The sequence below is a fragment of the Aphelocoma coerulescens genome, chromosome 1 (assembly GCF_041296385.1).
Source record: "Aphelocoma coerulescens isolate FSJ_1873_10779 chromosome 1, UR_Acoe_1.0, whole genome shotgun sequence".
NCBI lineage: Eukaryota > Metazoa > Chordata > Aves > Passeriformes > Corvidae > Aphelocoma > Aphelocoma coerulescens.
In genome coordinates this window covers 100,230,944-100,249,698 of record NC_091013.1, presented here as the reverse complement: position 1 = coordinate 100,249,698, position 18,755 = coordinate 100,230,944, and the positions used below count along the sequence as shown (strand labels likewise).

General features: G+C 44.7%; 1 protein-coding gene and 1 long non-coding RNA gene across 2 annotated transcripts; both read right to left on the bottom strand.

Annotated features, from left to right (window-relative positions):
- Positions 1 to 3,189: 3,189 nt before the first annotated feature.
- NDUFB4 (NADH:ubiquinone oxidoreductase subunit B4) lies at positions 3,190 to 6,076 on the bottom strand. The gene is made up of 4 exons (XM_069021210.1): positions 5,987 to 6,076; positions 5,336 to 5,650; positions 4,929 to 5,075; positions 3,190 to 3,352 (listed from the first exon to the last, which is right to left on the bottom strand). Exons 1-4 carry the CDS (start codon positions 6,059 to 6,061, stop codon positions 3,290 to 3,292), a joined length of 600 nt encoding a protein of 199 aa, XP_068877311.1. The 5' UTR covers positions 6,062 to 6,076; the 3' UTR covers positions 3,190 to 3,289.
- Positions 6,077 to 8,082: 2,006 nt separating this feature from the next.
- On the bottom strand, positions 8,083 to 11,534 carry LOC138119653 (uncharacterized). The gene is made up of 2 exons (XR_011155566.1): positions 11,350 to 11,534; positions 8,083 to 9,418 (listed from the first exon to the last, which is right to left on the bottom strand). It is a non-coding gene; the product is annotated as an uncharacterized lncRNA (long non-coding RNA).
- Between the last annotated feature and the right edge of the window lie 7,221 nt (positions 11,535 to 18,755).

Below are 18,755 nucleotides of genomic sequence, written 5' to 3'. Positions count from 1 at the left end.
GCTGAAGTACTTGTGTGGCTCTCGCATGTAGCTGGTGTGAAAGCTGCACCTTGTGTGGGCACAAGGTGACAGCCAGCTCCCATTCACAGGGCCTCCTGAAAATACAACCTAATGTGTATTTCCCAGGGAGGAGCTAAGGATTGACAAAGCACTGTATGCTGTCTGTATGGGAAGAGCTTTATAAACAGAGCTGAAGGCTCTACCAGGCCTAAGCTCACTATCAGAGCAAGCCACTTCAACCTGCTCATCCATGGAGCATTGCCAAAGAAAGACTTGGTTGTCAGAAAGGTAGACCACAAATGAAAAAAGGTTGGAGAATCCAAAGCACTTCACTGCTAAGTAAGAGAAAGTTTCTATTCCATGCTATGGCCATCCTGCAATACTGACTTGTTTGTCAGCACTTGACAAATTCTCTCCCTAGCTCTGTGCTAATCTGCAGCATAGCAAATGTGGAGGGCTTCTATAGCCAGTCCAAGCATTTGTTCCTGGGAAGGTACCTGGAAAAAAGCTCAGCTGCAGACATCATGGAGGACCTCAACATTGATTGGAGTATGCAAACCTCACCCCCAGCTGGTGAATTCCACAGGGTGGAGGCAGCAAACAAAGCCCCAAGTAGAGTGGGAACCAGGAGCACAGCCAGGCACCCCACACTTCAGGCTAAAGCACTGAAGTACAGACTTTAGCACATACCCACGTGGAAGTTTCTAAACTCAGTGCCACCAGACACAGTATCAGTCAGTTACATCCATCATCAGTTTTAATCTGCACCAGGTCCTTGGGGGAAAAAAAAGCATCAGCTTTGAGCAAAGTATTATAAAATCTACATGGAGATGTTTACTCTAAAACAGCCAATTCAGACAAGGACGTTTGGGAGAATCAATTTGCCACAGAAGCTGATTTAATCAGTGATCCAGGGATAAATGAGGTCTAAATGTTTCACAGGCAGAGGGGAAAAGCTTGTTTTCTGTTTGGGACCTAAATTATCATCCAGTGACCTGAAGGCTTGAATTTCTCTTGTACAGACACATCACCAAAGCATATATGTGTGGTAACACATTAGTCAAGGGTAAAATTCCACAAGGCACATTCACCCTCCAACCTTCACTCTAAGTACGTGATTGGAAACTTCTCTTTCCTTCCTCACTGCACCCAGAACCACTGCCTCAAACACCAACCCCACCTCCAGCAGCATGGCACGCTTATTCCTAACAAGAAAACAGCTTGGAGAGTTCTGGAAATAACAAGAGAGAAAAGTAGGGCAACCTTTTCCCCAAGCACCATGCTCAAAGCGGCAGGGATGTAGCATCAGAGACTCTGGGCTGGAAAAGAAAGGGCTGTGGCAGGCACTGCAAGCATCAATCCAAGGTTAGCCTAAAAGACCAGAGGCACTGTGCTCATCCACAACCCATCCCGAAGCATTTGCTCAGCTGGCCTGAAACAAATACAGCTGCAAGGGAGAATTTACATGTGTGGCAGCTCAAGTTCCAATTAGCTGAGGAAATGGGTCCTGGGAGATCAAATTAGTTTGTGGCAGCAAGAATAGTTAATTTAGCATGCTCAGACAAGCAATTATTTCTTTCCCTATATACCACTCTCTCCATGCATTGATGCCTCTCTGCACTGATCCATAGCCCTATCTTGTAATATCATTTGTGACAGTCTTTTAGGAGCTATTCTGCAGAGAATAATCCGGGTTTGCTTTAGTTAAACTAGCAGAACAAGCTGCAAAAACTGGTGCAAAAGGGTTGCTGGGAGCACATATGGGATTGCAAAATCAGGGCACTGACTAGCCCAGCTTCTGTACACCGCATTATTGCCAAACTCCATACAACCTGAATGTTTCATGGCCCACACAGGAAAGAGCTACAATAGGAAACACTTAAAAAAAATTAAAAAAAAAAAAAAAATCAGTGAGGGTGATTTTATTGTGAGGGTGACTGAGCACACGCACAGGTTGCCCAGGGAGGTTGTGGAGTCTTCACCTCCTGAGAGACTCAAAAGCCACTTGTACATACACAGTCCACTTTAGATGGCCATACTTGAGAAGAGGGCTGGACCCAGATGACCTATAGAGGTCCCTTCCAACCTCAGCCATTTTGTGATTATGTGGAAAAGCTCATCAACTTTGCTGGACAGGGACTGCAAATGGCCCATATTTACATCTTCATCATGCAGGGAAAGGACGCAGTATAGCTGTTTTTGCTGACTTCACATTGGCTGCCTTCCCAGCAGGCAGAGGGAAGTTTTCAACTTTTGTATCAGACTGAGCTTCTGGTATGAACCTCAAAGCTTGGGAAGAAACTGCCCCTATAGTCTCTGAAGAATGAGGGCACCTACAGGCCAGTAAAAATTCAGGTATACATCAAAAAATCTTTTCTTTGCACTCACATCTCAGTACATTGGCAGCAACAATTCCAGAGTCCCCTATACCAGCTGACCTGGGCAGAAAAGGCTTGGGTTCTTATAAGAATAAACAGAAAAGGCATCTTTGCAGGCGTAAGATTCAGTTATGCTTTCTGGTGCATTTTTTTTCTTTGGAACACAGCCCCCTTACAGGGATGAAGTGGAATTCTCCTATACTACAAGAGAATCAGTGTCAAATTAAAAATCCTTATCTTACACTTCTTGTCTCTCACTCACAGGAACCACAGAGTAAGCGGAAATTCTAGTTACATATAGCATGACAACATTCAGCTCACTATTTCCAAATCTGCTAATTTTATCCAGAAGGTTATTGCAATAAACAAACACATGGTTTAGGCTTGTAGTTCATTAGGGAAAAGAAAATTACTCAGCTTATTGAGAGCAGTCAGGCAGACTCCTAAGTTCTTAAAAATCATAGTCCTTGCCTATTATCCTGTTAGGGCAAACCACACAGCCAAACTGACAGCCACAGCCAAAGTGACACCAAGAAGAAATGTCTAGAAGGCAAGCAGTAGTTCCTTTAGGAAACTGCTTTTGCATCTTCCTTTAGGAAACTGGTCTTGCTTATCATTTTAGCCTGCTAGTAATTTTAAACTTCAGCCTTCTTGGACAGCAGCAACTTCCATGGTTTAAAAAAAATCCTCTGTATGTACACCAAAAGAGTACAATGGCTGAGTTCCAGACACCCTTTCTGTATCCATCTGGTTTAGATACAAAGATTCTACATTTTTGCACTTTCCATGATTTTTAAAGATGCAAGACAACCAACAAGCAATTAAGATTTGTTCTTATGACAGAGAAATGTCATCACATAGTACATCTTATTTTATTTATATCCCATGAACATCACTGCAATTCCAGGACCTTAGAAGAATACGCTGAATGGTCGCTTGTATTTACCTTCCTGGATTCGCTTCTCTTTACGATCCTGTGGAAGAAAGAGAACATTTATCATTATCCTACTAGAGAAGGACTTTCAATCAGCCTGGGGTAAGAGAACAGCACTTCTAGTGTTTCAGCATGGACTACATGAAGATAGCACCATATAGGTGCTTCTTTTAAGGGTCTTTTCCACCCTAAATGAGTCCATGAGCACAGACTGTTTAAAAGTAAAAGACAACAAGGCACTTAGCTTCATCTACTAAAAACCTGCTCAGTTTGACCTCACATCTAGGTACTCTCACAGGCCAGCAGAGACCAATTCCTGTGAGGCATTTTTCACCAAACTAGTTGTGTCTCGGATAATTTATACCTTAGTTTCTACCACCTCCTTCTGGCTGAATAATCCAGCTTAGAGATCTAATTATGGAGAAACTTTTTAATAACTTGCCTAAAAGTGCCTGTGCTCACTTTCTACCCATTTGTACCTCACTCTGCAGTCATGTACCTTTCTGACAGGTACCATTACAGTACACAGGCACTGCGGATAGTGCCCAGATTCCTTCTGCTGGATAAAACCAGAAGATTTGCTTAAGACCTGGCAATTTATCTCTTGCTTTCCCAGACACACAGCAAACACTCCTCAGAGAAAAGACCATGACTGTTGTGCTTTATGTACTACCAAGAAAACAAGAAAAATCCCCAAACATCACGAAAGGAACTGGAATAAAGGAAAGCAAGTTACCCTGGACACTAATTAAAGACTTCAGCATGACGAAATACTGCAGAGGTACTGAAGTCTCAAGAACATTTATATCAACATGCTCAGCATGTTTCCTAAAACCTGAATTTTTGATTCACGCTAGCAAACAACATTCCCTACAGATTTCTATTAATTTATGTTAGTGCTTTGTGGTCTACGACTTGATCTAAAATGCTACTTCTGTGCAAAAGAGGGAAATAAAAGTGTTTTACAACAGCCACAAAATTCTCTACTAAAACCAGCCACTGTCTGCCTGTTAGCATTTTTTATCTATGTATATAGTTGAGTTTTTCATAATGATCTACCATTGCTCAGATTCATAGTTTAGGAGTTAGAACAGAAACAAGAGAAACCTTCCAAAATATTAAAACATCCAGCTGAGATCAGACACTGCAATTAGCATAACTGCTCCTCCCCATTTGCTTCATGAAATGAAGAGAAATGGTCAAGCAATTGCACAGAAACATTGCTAGGTCGGTCATCCATAAGCTTCCTGTGTATTTTAAGTGCAAAAAAGCATAGTTAATGCATGTCAACTGCTGAAAATAAGAGTAACTTATGATTAATTTTCACTGTCAGTGCTACAAAGAGCTTCGTGATTGCAAAACAGCCTGATCAGGCAAACTGTGACTGGCCATACCAAGGGTACAATAAAGGGCTCTCAGGAAAACAGGACTCTGCAACCAGTAACAGGCTTTGAGACAGCAGGCTCGCTATCAGCCTTCCTTCCCTCATTCCTTTAATGGTATTAATCATTCTTGGGCGCATGAGGATCCCACAAATTGAGACTCCAAGCAGATCTACATTTCACAAGCTGATGTTTCTGGTGTTCGCTGATGCTCAGCGTTGTCGGCCCACTTACCCTGTTAGCTTTTAAGACAAAAATCCAGAAGAGGATGGGACCTAACCCATAAGCAGCTCCTAGAAAGGACGTCTTGGATGTTGGGCGGAAAGTAGGGTAGACGTTCTGCGACTTCGCCAAGGCCCAGCGGACCAAAGAGGGATTGTCCTGGGGTGCAAAGAGAACGGCGGTGAGGCCCGCGGGGCTCTGCAGTGGCCCCTCCACCCTCCACCCGGGGACTGAGGCCAGGGCACATCGGGAAGGGCACCAAGGTCACGGGGAGGGCGGGCAGCGTCCCGCCGGCACGGCCCCGGCCCAGGCACGGCCCCGGCCGCAGGCGCGGGCCCCGCTCCGGGACGCCGCCGGGTGAGGCGGGCAAGCCCCGCGCTTCCCCCGCCGCCCCCTCAGCCCCCTCCCTCCCCACTCACGATGATGGCGGGCGGGCTGGGGTCGTTAAGCTGCAGCTGGTACTGCCGCTTGAGCCGGCAGCGGATGGCCAGGCGCTCGGCCTCGGCGCGGCGCTTCTCCCGCGATGTATCGTAGGTGTCGGACTTGAGCTCGGCGGGCAGCGAGACGAAGCTGTTCGCCGAGTACACCTTGGCCGCCGAGGGAGGCGGCGCCGACGCCATTTTGGAGAGCCGGCCGTGCCGCTGGCGGGAGGCGGTGCCGGCCCCGCCCCCCCCGCGCCCTCTGCAGGAGCAGCGACCTCCGCTCACAGAACCGGAGCCATGGCGTGGTTTGGGCTGAAGGGATATTGGAGGAATATTAAAGTTCATCCCGTTCCAACCACGCTGGCACGGGCAGGGACACCTTCCACTAGACCAGGTTTATTAGAGCCCCATCCAGCCTGGCCTTGAATATCTCCGAGGGATGGGGCATCCACAACTTCTCTGGGCAACATGTGCCAGTGCCTCACCATACATAGGGTAAAGGATTTTTTTCTTAATATCTAACCTAAAGATACTCGTTCGATTTGAATGCATTTCCCCTCCTCCTGTCACTACATGCTCTTGTAAATAACTTTTCCCCATCTTTCCTGTGAGTTCCCTTCAACTACTGGAAGACCACAATTAAGTCACCTCAAAGCCTTCTCTTTTCTCAGGCTGAGCTATCAGCCTTTCCTCGTAGGAGAGGTGCTCCATTCCTCTGATCATCTTGTTGGCCTCCTCTGGACTCGCTCCAACAGGTCGATGTCCTTCCTGTGCTGGAGACCTCAGAGCTGGAGGCAGCACCGCACGTGCGGTCTCACAGAGCAGAGGGACGGAATCCCCTCCCTTGACCTGCTTTGGATGCAGCTCGGGACACCTTTGACTTTCTGGGCTGTGAGTGCACGTGGCCCCGTCATGTCCAGCCTCTCAGCCACCAGCATCCCCAAGTCCTTCTCGTCACAGCTGCTCTCGACCTGTTCATCCCCCAGTCTGTGTTGGCACCACAGCTGCCCCAGCCCAGGTGCGGCACCTTGTCTTGTTAAACCTCATGAGAGTCCCATGTGCCCACTTTTCCAGCCTGTTTTGGCCTTACCCGGCCTCACCTGCTGTGGCTTAGGCTGGCTCAGGGCATGTCAGGGGAAGGTTTTGGTGTCACAATAACAACAGTCCCAGCCAGTGAATTTTTCCTGTCCCCTGCAATTAAAATGGCCTTCAGGATGAGCCACAGGTCAGGACTGTTGACCTGTTTGAGTCTGCTGGACAAGGGGGTGCCATTGCTGTGGGGATGTTTACTGGCCTTTTGAACAGTATTTCTGTGTTTTAGAAAGTGTACTAAATGTATGTCAAATTACTGAAAATAAAAGTCTCTTAAAATTACAGGATCACGGAATCACAGAATATTCTGTGTTGGAAGTGACCCACAAGGATCATCAAGTCCAACTTAGCTGTGCACAGGAGCATCCCCAAGAATCACACTCTGTGCCTGAGAGCATTGTCCAAACGCTTTTTGAACTCTGTCAGGCTTGGTGCTGTGACCACTTCCCTGGGGAGCCTGTTCCAGTGCTCAACCACCCTCTGGGGGAAGAACCTTTTCCTAACTTTCAACCTAAACCTCCCCTGACTCAACTTTAGGCCATTCCCTCCGGTCCTGTCACTGTTCACCAGAGAGAAGAGATCAGTACCTGTCCCTCCACATCCCCTCACAAGGAAGTTTTAGACTGCAATTAATTTACATTGTCAGTGCTACAGAGAGCTTTGTTATAGCTATGCTTGAGCATTAATTCCTTTTTGAACTGAATAAAAAATCCCTAAGTCTGTACAGTATTCCATGTTACACAAGATACATGTTGCAGGCAGACTGGTATTTGCAAAATCCCACAGTTATTGACTTTCAGCTTCAAATTTGATTCAGGCTGAGCTGACTGCACAAGCTGCCAGGTAACCTCCAGGATTCTCATGAGGTGACTCACCCTGACATTATTGACAGGTTCAGGAATCACCCTCTGCTTGGTGAACACTGGGCACAAAAAGCAGTTGTTTGACCTTGCACTGCTTTTGGCCAGCGTGTGCCCAGGTGGCCAAGAAGGCCAATGGCATCCTGGCCTGGATCAGCAATAGTGTGGCCAGCAGGATTAGGGCAGGGATTGCCCCCCTGTACTCGGCACTGGTGAGGCCACACCTTGATAACTGTGAACAGTCGTGCACCCCTCTCTACAACAAAGACATTGAGGTGCTGAAGTGAGTCCAGAGAAGGGCAATGGGGCTGGTGAAGGGTCTGGAGCACAGGTCCTATGAGGAGCAGCTGGGGTTGTTTAGCCTGGAGAAAAGGACGCTCGGGGCAGACCTTATCGCTCCCAACAGCTTTGTGAAGATGTGGAGTTGGTCTCTGCTCCTATATAACAAGTGGTTGGACAAGAGAAAATGGCCTCAGGTTGTGCCAGGGGACATTTAGATTAGGTATTAAGAACATTTTTTTCACCGAAAGGATTGTCCAGCACTGGAACAGGCTGCTTGAGGAAGTGGTGCAGTCACTTTCTCTGGAGATATTTAAAAGACATGGCATGTAGGGACACTTTAGTGATGGACTTGGCAGTGCTGGGTTAATTATTGGACCTGATGATCTTAGAGTTATTTTGCAACCTTAATGATTCTAAGACTTTGGCTTTAGGAAGTTTTTATCTTGTCAGTATTAAGAACTTTGTTCTCCAGTGATGTAAAGAAATATATGCAAGTTGTCTTTCTGGAAACAAAGTAGCCAGTAAACAAGTTTACTCTTGTGTTTTCTTCTTCCAATATACAAAACAGTTATAGTAGTTATGCTGATTGGGACCCAATAAGTTAATGCCTGTGCATATATACATGGATTTACACTGTGATAACTGCAAACTAAGGTAATGCTGGATGAGGGATTACAGTTTCCTCCTAAGAATACACAAAATAATATTGCTGGCTTTATTTAAGATGCTGTGCTTTGGCTTTGCAATAATAGAGCAAAAGCTCTTCCTCACATCCTACAATTTCACTCTTTTTCCTAAGCACTTGGAAAATAAATGACCTCCTTTTAGTCTGAACAGCTAATTAGGAGTTGTGACTTGCTTTCAGCAGGATGAAATGCAAGTTGGATCTGAGTTTGTGTACCTTGAGCAGCCCCACCACAACACATAGCATTAGGTACTTTTCCCTCTCTTAACAAGCCTATAGTCCTCTCAGAAATCTGTCCAGCTTCTCCATCCTCATTCTCTTCACAAACATGTGTCTGCAAATCCAAGTGAAAACCAAGCTGCTTCATTCACAGTCAGCTCCCAGAGAAGTACTTATATGCCCTGTTGCTTTTTCTTCCAGGGCTTTTAGCTTGGGTCAGTGGCTCCCATTGCATGGAAAAATATACTCCCTTTATGTCCCATATTGTGACCATTGAATTTAGTGAGCTCTGTGTCTCAAGCTCCACAATCTGTGTCTCTTCATAACCACCATGTAGAGAGCTATTTTAGCAGCACAGTACCTACACCAGCAGCACTGCCATGTGGCACTCCTGTGGTACTTTCATCTCTGAGTGTTCCCAAAGACTTGGCAGCCTGTGTTTCCCAGCCCCTGCATGGCTTGCTGCTTTAAGAACTGCTTCTCCCTGCTCTCTCTTATTTCTTAATAAATGACACGTGCAGCCTTGAAACAGATTGATTCCTGGCAGGAGCAGGAGTGCAGATTGGATTAGCAAACTGGGAAGGGTTAGCTGCTCTGTGGGAAATGGTGGGGTTTTTTCCCTCTTTGCTGCATCACAGAGTGGAACAGAAGACTCCTGTTCCTGCAGACCTCCCAAAGGACTTCAAAGCAGCCAGATGCCTTTCCCCCAATCTGCTGACTCCCGAGGTCTGTCTGTAGTGTTGTGCGACAGTTCCTGTGGGCAGGAGCAAAGATGGTCTTGTGGTGAAGTCGCTTGGCAAAGGCAGCGGGTTCAGCTCCCAGCCCTGATGCAGAATCTTCGTGATCTTATCAGTGCAGGTCCAAGCTGTGCCTTCTCCCTCTCCCCAGAGCTCATAGCTGTGAGTGTGCATGCTTGGCATGCAGACAGTGCTGAAATTAATTCTACTGGGAGAAAAACAGAAGGTACAAAGTAACATTTCCATTAACAATGTAATGTACTGTATTAGAAAACTGAGCAGCCAGCTGCTATGCTATGCACACCTTTGCATTCCACCTCTAATCGCTAACTCATCCTCCTTCCCAAAGGATCAAAATCCTCACAGGGAGTCTTTTCTGAGAGATGGCACTTGTTTCATGGGGTAAGAAAATAACTAAATCCCTTACAGAGAAACATACTCTGACACTGAAGCCTGTTGTTTTCTCTCCTCCAGGGGTGAATTTGTGCACTTTCTTTGTTTTGTAACAGCCATGTCTCTAACTTTAAAACATATCCTTCAGCAAAAGCCCAGGTCACCAATAGTAAGAGTCTAAACCTTGCATAAAGCAATGCAGGATAAAACCAGAAATACTGCAGTCAAAGCACTTGACTGAAATCAGCCGTTGTTTTTTCTCCTGCTGACAGGAACTGCTGCACACAGTGAGAAATGCTGCGATGACGAACTGTACTCCTGTGCTCCTCCTGGACCATCCTATGGCAGACTGCACAGTCTTGCTGCTACTGCAAACCACCTTTGAAACAAAAGATTTTGCAAGAATGAACAAGACCCTTCTTGCCCCTGTTTTTGTCAGCCAGATCTTGAAGCTCGTTTGACTCTTCTCCTGACTGCTAGTGTTGACCTAAGGCAAGCAGCAGGAATATAAAGCAGGCTCTAGTGAAGGTGGAGCCAGTCTCAGTAGGGCAGCACAGGCTTGAACTAGAACATGCTGGCCATAAAACCACATCCGTGTGGGCTCACACACCAAGGCTTAACAGGTAAGACTCCAAGTGGTTTTTTCTTATTTTTAATCAGGACTGATGTTTATTGAATGTTCAAGGTTGGCATATTAAATGAAATGGACAATTCTCCTATGAAAATGCCTTTGAAGTTTACATCGTCTGTTTTCTTTGCCATCAGCAGTAACCAAAATGGGAAGAACAGTCAAGAAAACTAATTTTTGTCCAGAACCCTGGACAAAAGGTTGTGGAGGGTTGACCTTGACTGACTACCAGATGTCCACCCAGCTGCTTTCTCACTCCTCTCCTTGAAAGGGCTGGGGGAGAAAATGACATAGAAAATCTCATGGTTTGATAAAAGTGCAGTTGTTAAGAAAAGCAAAAGCTGCACATGGAAACAAAGTAAAAAGAGGAATTCATTCACTACAACTCATCAGCAGGCAGATGTCCAGCTAGGTTTTGGGAAGCAAGGCCTGAATAGGCATAGCAGTTTCTTGGGAAGACAGATGGCATCACCACAAATATTCTCCCTGCATCCTCCTTTCCTTCATCTTTTCTTTCTAAGGCAGACATCATATGGCATGGGTTATCCCTTTGGTTATTTGGGTCAGCTGGTCCAGTTATTCCCTCTCAACCTCTTGCCCATCTCCAGCCTACAGACCTTCAAAGTTGTTGGTGGGTTGTTGGAGAGAAAGCCCTGACACTGTGCTAGCACTGCTCAGCAGTACCCAAACCCGTGTGCTACCAGTGCTATTTTAACCACAGATGAAAGGCACAGACCCTGTAGGTTGCTGTGAAGGAAATTAAGTCCACCCCAACCAAACCCAGTACAAAGCCAGTTTGAATACTGTCTGACAAACCACTGAATTTCAGAGAACATTCTCATACAAGTTAGCCTGAAATCAGACACACTTCTATGAACTCTTTGATTGAAGTTGCAAATAACTTCCACCTGGAGTTTAAAGTAACCCAGGATACGTTCAGTTTAGAACTGTGTGATTTTGCTGATGGCTTTTCAGTCATGCCCTGAAATACACAGACTGGATTTTTTTGACTGTATACACAAAGTCACATCTTTTCAGTGTGACCAGACTAAGTGACTCTGTGCTTCAAGTGAATGAGAGAAAAATTAACCTAAATCACAGACCTGTCTACCTACCTCCAAGGTGACCATGCCTGATGTTTTCAGAAGAGATGTGTTAAATATGCTGTCAACTCGAAAAATACTGGTGCCTGTCAAACTTGTGCTGAATGCTTGCAGTTGCCCTGTTTGAATCAGTTGTCAGGCTGGGTCAACACGTTGCTGGGCTCTGTTGTGAATTCTCAGTGACCTTTTGCAAAGAAAGCAAGCTAGAAAACAGGGGGGGAGGCTGACAAAATCACTCATATCACAAGAAGGTTCCTGAACAGGGGCCTCTTACTTCTAATTCCACATGTAATGGCCAAGAAGGCTCCTGCTCCCATTCTATACAAGTGAATAAATACTGCTGAGTGTGCTGCTGGCCTTCTTCTGAAGGGGCATCAATATCAAGCATCCATCTGCATGGATATATCCATGGTAAAAGCCAAATGGATACAGAAGGGAGCAGTGTAAGAAGCAGTAGGATCTGGCATAGTTTATTTGAGCTCAGAATGAGTGTATCTAACTGCAGCATATAGTTGTATTAATAAATTGTACAGATACATGTAATTCATTCTGTGTTAAGACCTGAAGTCCACAGTATCTTTATCTTATAGTTGTTTAAAGGAAGTCTGGCATGCAAAGGAAGGAGTTAAGATGGTTAGGGGATTATGAATTGTTAGTACAGCCAATAGGCCACCCATAAATGTGTATCAAATGTTGAGCTCAGCAGGAGTTAGTTACAAAACTAGGACACTTAATGAGTCATGAAGAGCCAGGAATAATGAGACATGGCATTAAACAAACCATTTCTGCCTCTCCTTGGCTTGTCCAGAGATGATGGCAAGAAGCCCTCTGCTGGTTCAGCTTTTCCTGTCAAAATAAAACTTTTGACTCACACTGAATTATAGTTGTGGCTGAGCTGCCTCAGCCAGGGAGCTGGTGCCGCCTTGGCTGCCCTGGTGGGAGAAGGATAAGCTGGCAGCCAGCATCTCTCCTCCACTCCTTTGCAGGTCATCGATTGTAGCATTTTGTAGTGTTATATTCTTAGCTCTCCCTCTGCTTCCAACTCCTCAGAGGGGAAACTATTACTAGCTACATAACAATGAAGAGTGGGAGACAAAGAGGTCTTAGAGTAGGGTGGGAATTTGAAACATACCCTGCATGTCTGAGGGTAAGTCCTGTTAAGTGTTAGAAGTGCTTAGCCAGTCAAGGGCTAACACTGTTCCTAGACTTCCCCTCACAATGGCTGTCAGGAGCTGGAGTACCTCCAGCAAGCTGTCATTGCTCCAGCCACCCTCCACCTGGCCCAGGTGCAGCATTGAAGCTGAGATCCTTGCCTTAGAGCTGGCCTGAACTGTGTGGAATGTGTGTTGTATTTAGGTTTGGCTTGAATTCCTAGCTTGACCTCAGGCCTTCCTTATTACTTTGGCCTTGCCTGGACAACACTGGACTGCAGCTGGTTATGATTATTGCCACTGGACCTGCCCTCATCACCTTGTCTGGCTCCCAGCTCAGCCCAGTCTTGCTGTTCCTGGACTGCACTGTCACTCATGGAGGTGCTCAACCTCACGGCTGTGGGGATTGTATGTGGTGCCAAGGGTGAACTCACACTGCTGCCAGTAAAAATTCTCAAAGCAGTTGCTAACAGGAGTCAGTGAGAAGAAACTCAAGTGTTGCTGGAAATGGCTCACACAGCATAAGGGGAGGCATCTTTTCTGGCCTGCTGCTCCTGATGCAGATCATAACCAGCAGCAGATGTTTCTTTTTTCCCCATTTCTCTGCAGGTGTTTTGTTCTGCCCACAAAAGAAAGGAATAGGTCTGCCTCATTCAGTTTGGGTATCAGAAAAGTAGCAGTGCCTGCTGTGAACTCTGCCTGCTTCTCTCTGACATGATGGGGGGAGTTTCAGATGGTGAGTCCTCCTATCCCAAAACACATCTGATAGACTGTGAACCATCCCTTGGAGATTCATTTTTTTTCCATGGGTTGTGGAAAGAGTTTAGTGTAGCCCAGATACTTTCTAGCTCCCTGAGTATCCACTGTGTGACAGAATGCCATGGCTTGTGCAGCTTGGAGCAAAATGTTACACAGCCTTTATGGCACCTGGAGGATGCTCTTCTAAGCTCTTCCCAGACCCATGGGTGAAATGCTGGACTTGCTGACAGCAAAGGAGAGCCCTATGAAAAATGGCTCTGGTCCAGAAAGCTTTCCCTGCAATGTCTTACTTGAAGTTACCTGATGGGTTTAGGTGGATTTTCTTTGACAAACAGAATCAGAGTATGGGGGGAAGCCTGCTGTGTGAAGATCCAACCAGGAGGGGCCAGGGAAACTTTAATCCCCAACAGACATGGCCACTCCTGCTTATCAAGACAGAAATGCAGTGCCCCAACAGTTGGTTTGGTGTTAGGAACTTTGCCTGTCAAGGTAGAGTCCACTTAAGAAGAACTTGGAGGAAGCCTCACTTTGTGGGATCATGAAGTCCAAAGCTCATCCACAGCCTGACATTAATTTTTAACTTGAAAAAGAAGTAGGACTTTATAGACAATGATTCTTAGAAGTCACAAATTTCACCTTTGTACAGGAAGACTCTCCCACTCTGTGTGGGGAAAAAAACCCTTCAGCCTGAAATCTGTGATAGGTGAGCCTTGAAGGAGAAGCAGCTCTGTTGTACTGCTACATAGAAAAAGATACTCATTTTGTTTTGCTTTATATATTTTGTTAGAAGTCTGGAGCTTAAATTTTAAATCAAGTCTTTGGGAACACGCTGTGAAGCAGACCATCAGTATGAATAAAATATGTTGGTAGGAACATGTTGAATTTAGTGTGACTGTTTGGCAATCTCTGTATTGCAGTGGGGAAGGACTTAGTTGTGGCAATGCAGAGTGGTTTTTTTCTTTGCTCAAGTGAAAGACAGAATACAAATGAGGCTGTTGCTGCAGAATGCCAGCTAGTGGGAAAGATACACCATGTCCAGACTGGGTATTTCAGTGCTTTAAAAAAAAATTATGGATATAATACTAAATACTAAAACTTTAAACTTCTGACCCATAGAGATAGAAAGGCAGAGCAGTGGTGTCCCTGGATTCTTGTTATCATTGTATAAATTAGGAACATTCACTAAACAGGAAATATACCTTAGCATTGCAGAACCCTGTATATATCAGGTTTTATCTGCCTTTTTGGTGAGACTGGGTAAGGCAGCTGCCAAGGTTAAAAATTGCCTCCTAAATTAATGTTTCCATACTTCTCTAGATAACCTCTTATCAGAGGGGCTTGCTCCTTCTGTAAACCACTTCTATTTACAGTGCCCTATCCCCCTAATTCAACCAGTATAATAGTGATTTCAATCCTTAAAGGGAAGATTTCTACCTGTGGTGTGATCCTTGCAGGACTCTTTAGACACAGTGCTTTTTCTGCTCACCTACTGCCCCTCACTCCATCCCCTTACATGCATCTGCTTCCTTCCTACTCACCTGCAAGTGTTTTAGCCCAACCCAATCCTCTTCTCCCACACTCTCAGCACTGCTGGAGGGTTTTTTTATTCCCTCAACCTACTTCAACTTCCTCTGCCTCCTTCACTTGCTGCTCAGTCTTCTCCCTGCTCTCTATTGTATATATATATCACTCAATTTCATCCCAGCATCTTTAAAAGTAGATCCAGTTGTGGTGGCAGCCACTTGCAAAATGCTTAATAGATGACAACTGACGACTTTGTGGTACTCTGCTCCCTGATTCTTCTTATCTTCTTTGATTCAAACAATGTGTACACAGCACATTGGGAGCAGCAGCATTCAAAGTTCTTCCTCCTTTTCTTTGAATTATTTCAGAATCTTCTGTGGCCTGAAGCTAAGGGAAGTGCAAAGCCATCATATTGCTTGCCATTCTCCTTGGCACATGGGAGCTGATCAAACTTAGTTTCTACAACCAGCCTTTTAGTTTTACAGACCAGTATCATGGTGAAGGCTTTGGAGAAGGGCCCATCCATCTCTGTCCTAATGCTTTTCATGGTGAATCCTTCCTTTCTTTGTGTGCACCATAGTGTCAGGAGAGAGTTTGTCGTGACTCAGGCACAGGCATGGTATCCCCACCTTCTGCTGCTGTGTTGGTCTTGCTGCAAGCTCCAGGGAGGCAGCTCTCTCTTGTTTATGACATAGTCCACCAGCCCCTGCAGTGACCAGAGCTGCCCACAGCACACAGTCACAAACAGAATGACTCCAAGCAAAACTGCAAAGCCTGGTGCTGTTATGTCTGTATCAGTCTTTTGCAGCTGGCTGAGATGCCTCTTCTGCTGGACCCAATAATAGGGAGGTTGCATTTCTCCATAATTTCCCCAAGGACTGAACACATCTCATCATCTGAAGGAAAAAGGGTGGTGACTCACCCCTTGACCTGTTTAATTCTTTCCAGGATAGTCCTTCTCATGAAGAATTGAGAATGTCTGGGATATACTCATGGGAGAAGCTAATATGCTAAAATCTGACTCAAATCCAAATGAAAATTTGAAATATGATAAAACACTCGCTGCACAACAGTCACCAAAGTTAAAGTGCTTTTTCTTTACAATTATATAACTTCCCCCTAGCACAGAGTAAGACCCCATTTCCCATCCCTTTGCTTTGCCTTGTGGGGCTTTCCTTGACCCTTTTTTTCCTTGACCCTTTCTTGTTTTACTTCACTGTAGAAAGAGCTTGAACAAAGCAGGAAAACTGCGTTCCTAATCTTAAAAATCTCCTGCATATTTTTTAAGATCAGTGAAATTATGAAGCTTTGTTTTCCTGGTTCTTAACATAGTTTTTGCAGAGGGATCACAGGGGTGAGATCTGCTCCTGACAGCAATGCTGCCTTTTTTTCAGGCAATGATAGAAAAGGTCCTTCTGACCTGCAGAGCAATCTCAGAGCAGAGTCACCTCTAGCTGTACCCTCCCACCTCTGACAGTTGTCAGGCAGTTGACAACTTCAATTGACAGCTTATGGACTTTTATTCTATTTTCCTGCAGCACAACCTCTCCCAAATACCAGCATCTCTCTCTTGTCTGAATGGACCTATATTTTATCTGGCACCAGCTTTATCTTGATTTTTGATTCTATTTGGGACAAATTCTTCTGACTTGCCTATCATGTAGCATACTGCTCATGCAGACTTTTTAGATGTGCTGTGCATGGTGCACAGGAACACAACCGCAAGATGTGACACTGTGGTGAGAGATCTCTTCCCTGGGACCTCTTGGAGGGAGAAGCTGACACTCACTGCATTATCTGGACCTTGTTCAGAAGCAAAGGTGCAAAAGTATTTCTTGGTGCCAGAGTCTAGACAGTCAGAGGTTTGATCAGGACTGAATTTAAACAGTTTCCTCCAGAGGGAACTGCCCTGCTCATGGCCCTAGGGAGACCTTGGAGCACAGCATGCAGAGGGATGTCCCTAGGAGTTTAGTGCTGGTGATGATGTTAGCATTGGCTTGTCCTTGCCTAATACCTTATTCTTGGAAGAAAGGAAAAGTCAGGATTGGGTGTCCCTTGGACAGAACATTAGTTGATCAGAGCATAGATATTTCGAGGTGATTTTTTTTGGTAAAGGATTACTTTCTTGCTTAAGAGTTGGTTGTTGTTTGTGCTCTGTGGCAGTGAAAGGCGAGTATGTGATGAGGAAAAGGTGGTCTTTAGTTTAGGAGAAGTGAATCAACAACCCCACAGCTGGAACTGCATTTGTGACATTGCTTGGCACCGTCCTGTTCTTATGGCTTGACCCTGTCTCAGGATTTCTGGAGAAGTCATCAGTCTTTCCTAGTAGTAAGAGGTAGTGCTGAAAGCATAGTGGGTTAATGATGATGGTGATAAAAATACCAGTAAAAATAGTCTGACAAAATTTCCCTCAACAACTATTTTCACATATTTTCAGTTTTGATGCAACATTTTTGGGGTTTTTTGACAGAAGCAGAAGCATTTTCTCATCCTTCCATTAAAAAAAATTGTTGTTTGTTTATTTTTCACCTCCTTTTCTCCCTTTATACCAGTTGCTAAGAGAAACAGAGGAGTAAACGAGGAGAAAAGTGAGAGGGATAAAGAAAAAGAAAACAATTCAGGTTTTGGTATTTTGAATAAATTTTTTCAACCAAACCCAGATATGTCATCATGAAAAAATACAAGAAAACTCCTTTCAGCAAAAGCTGCCGGTTCTCTGTGCTTTCTCAAATCAATTCCTGCTGCATTGTGTCCCCCTGAGTGTAGCAAAGGCTAGCATGAGGTATCCGGAAAATGCTGGCTCCTGACAACATGGCTGGTTTGGTTTTAGAACTGCAGAAATGCAATGGTAAACAGCAAATCTTACGTGTTTTCTTAATAATTATCTATATCTGCTGCTTCACTTTAGAAAGTAACTTTAGGTTGCTCCTTTCTGCACCAGTGATCAGAGACTCTGCACATGCTGGTCTGGGAGGTGTGCTGCAGGTGTGCTGGAGTCCTGCTCAGAGAGGATATTATTATTATTATTATTATTATTATTATTATTATTATTATTATTATTATTATTATTGATGAGAAACTTCAGCTGCCGTTCTTGAGCTGAAATAAGTGAAGCTCTGCAGAAAGCAGGAGGTAAATAGCAGTGATGCAGCAAAACTGTTTCCTAGTTTGGATGGTTTTTTCCTAGAAAAAATCTTTTCTACAGGGGCTCACACTGCTCTGCAGAGACCAAGAGTCAAAACAAGCTCTGTACACTTTTAGGCAGTATCAAACATATTTTGGGAAAAAAATGATGCTCTTTATTGAGTTCTAGAATACTTTTCTACTAGGTAGCCAACAATTATGCACAGCAGAATGGGGAAGGAGGTTTGAGCAATGCAGTTCCAAACTAGTAAAATAGTGAAGGGTTCAAAAAGAAAAGGATCTCTAATCTAATGCAAAACTTGATATATGTTTTCAAGATATATCTCGGCTGCAGCAGTAAAGTAGTAAGGATCAGAAGTAGTTCTGACCATTATGTGGGGTTCAGCCCAAAGAAAAATTTCTAAAGGGAAAAATTAAGTTTATGAAAGAACAGAAACACTGACCAAACTGGAGCTGTGATCAGTAATGCTTCTTCTACACCTTCATTCATAACCCTGAGCTGCATTCTGTGGGTACAAATAGCTGCTGCCAAAAATTACTAATTACTTTAAAGAACCTGCAGTGCCATTACTTCTAGACGAACTTCCTATTGTTTCTGTGTACAGTGTTAAAATAAGGATCTGGTTCAGAAAATAATATTGGGGTTGCAGTAGAACCCTTCCAGATGTCGTTAACTTTGGCAAAGAAAACTACATAGGGGGAAACTGAAAACACACGAGCCTTATTTACACGGAGCCCAGTGTAGCAACACTGAATACCTAGGATTTCAAGCACAGATGAGAGAGAGCTTCAAGGATCTGTCCAGAGGGATCCATGTCAGAGGGCTGTCAGATGTCTCAT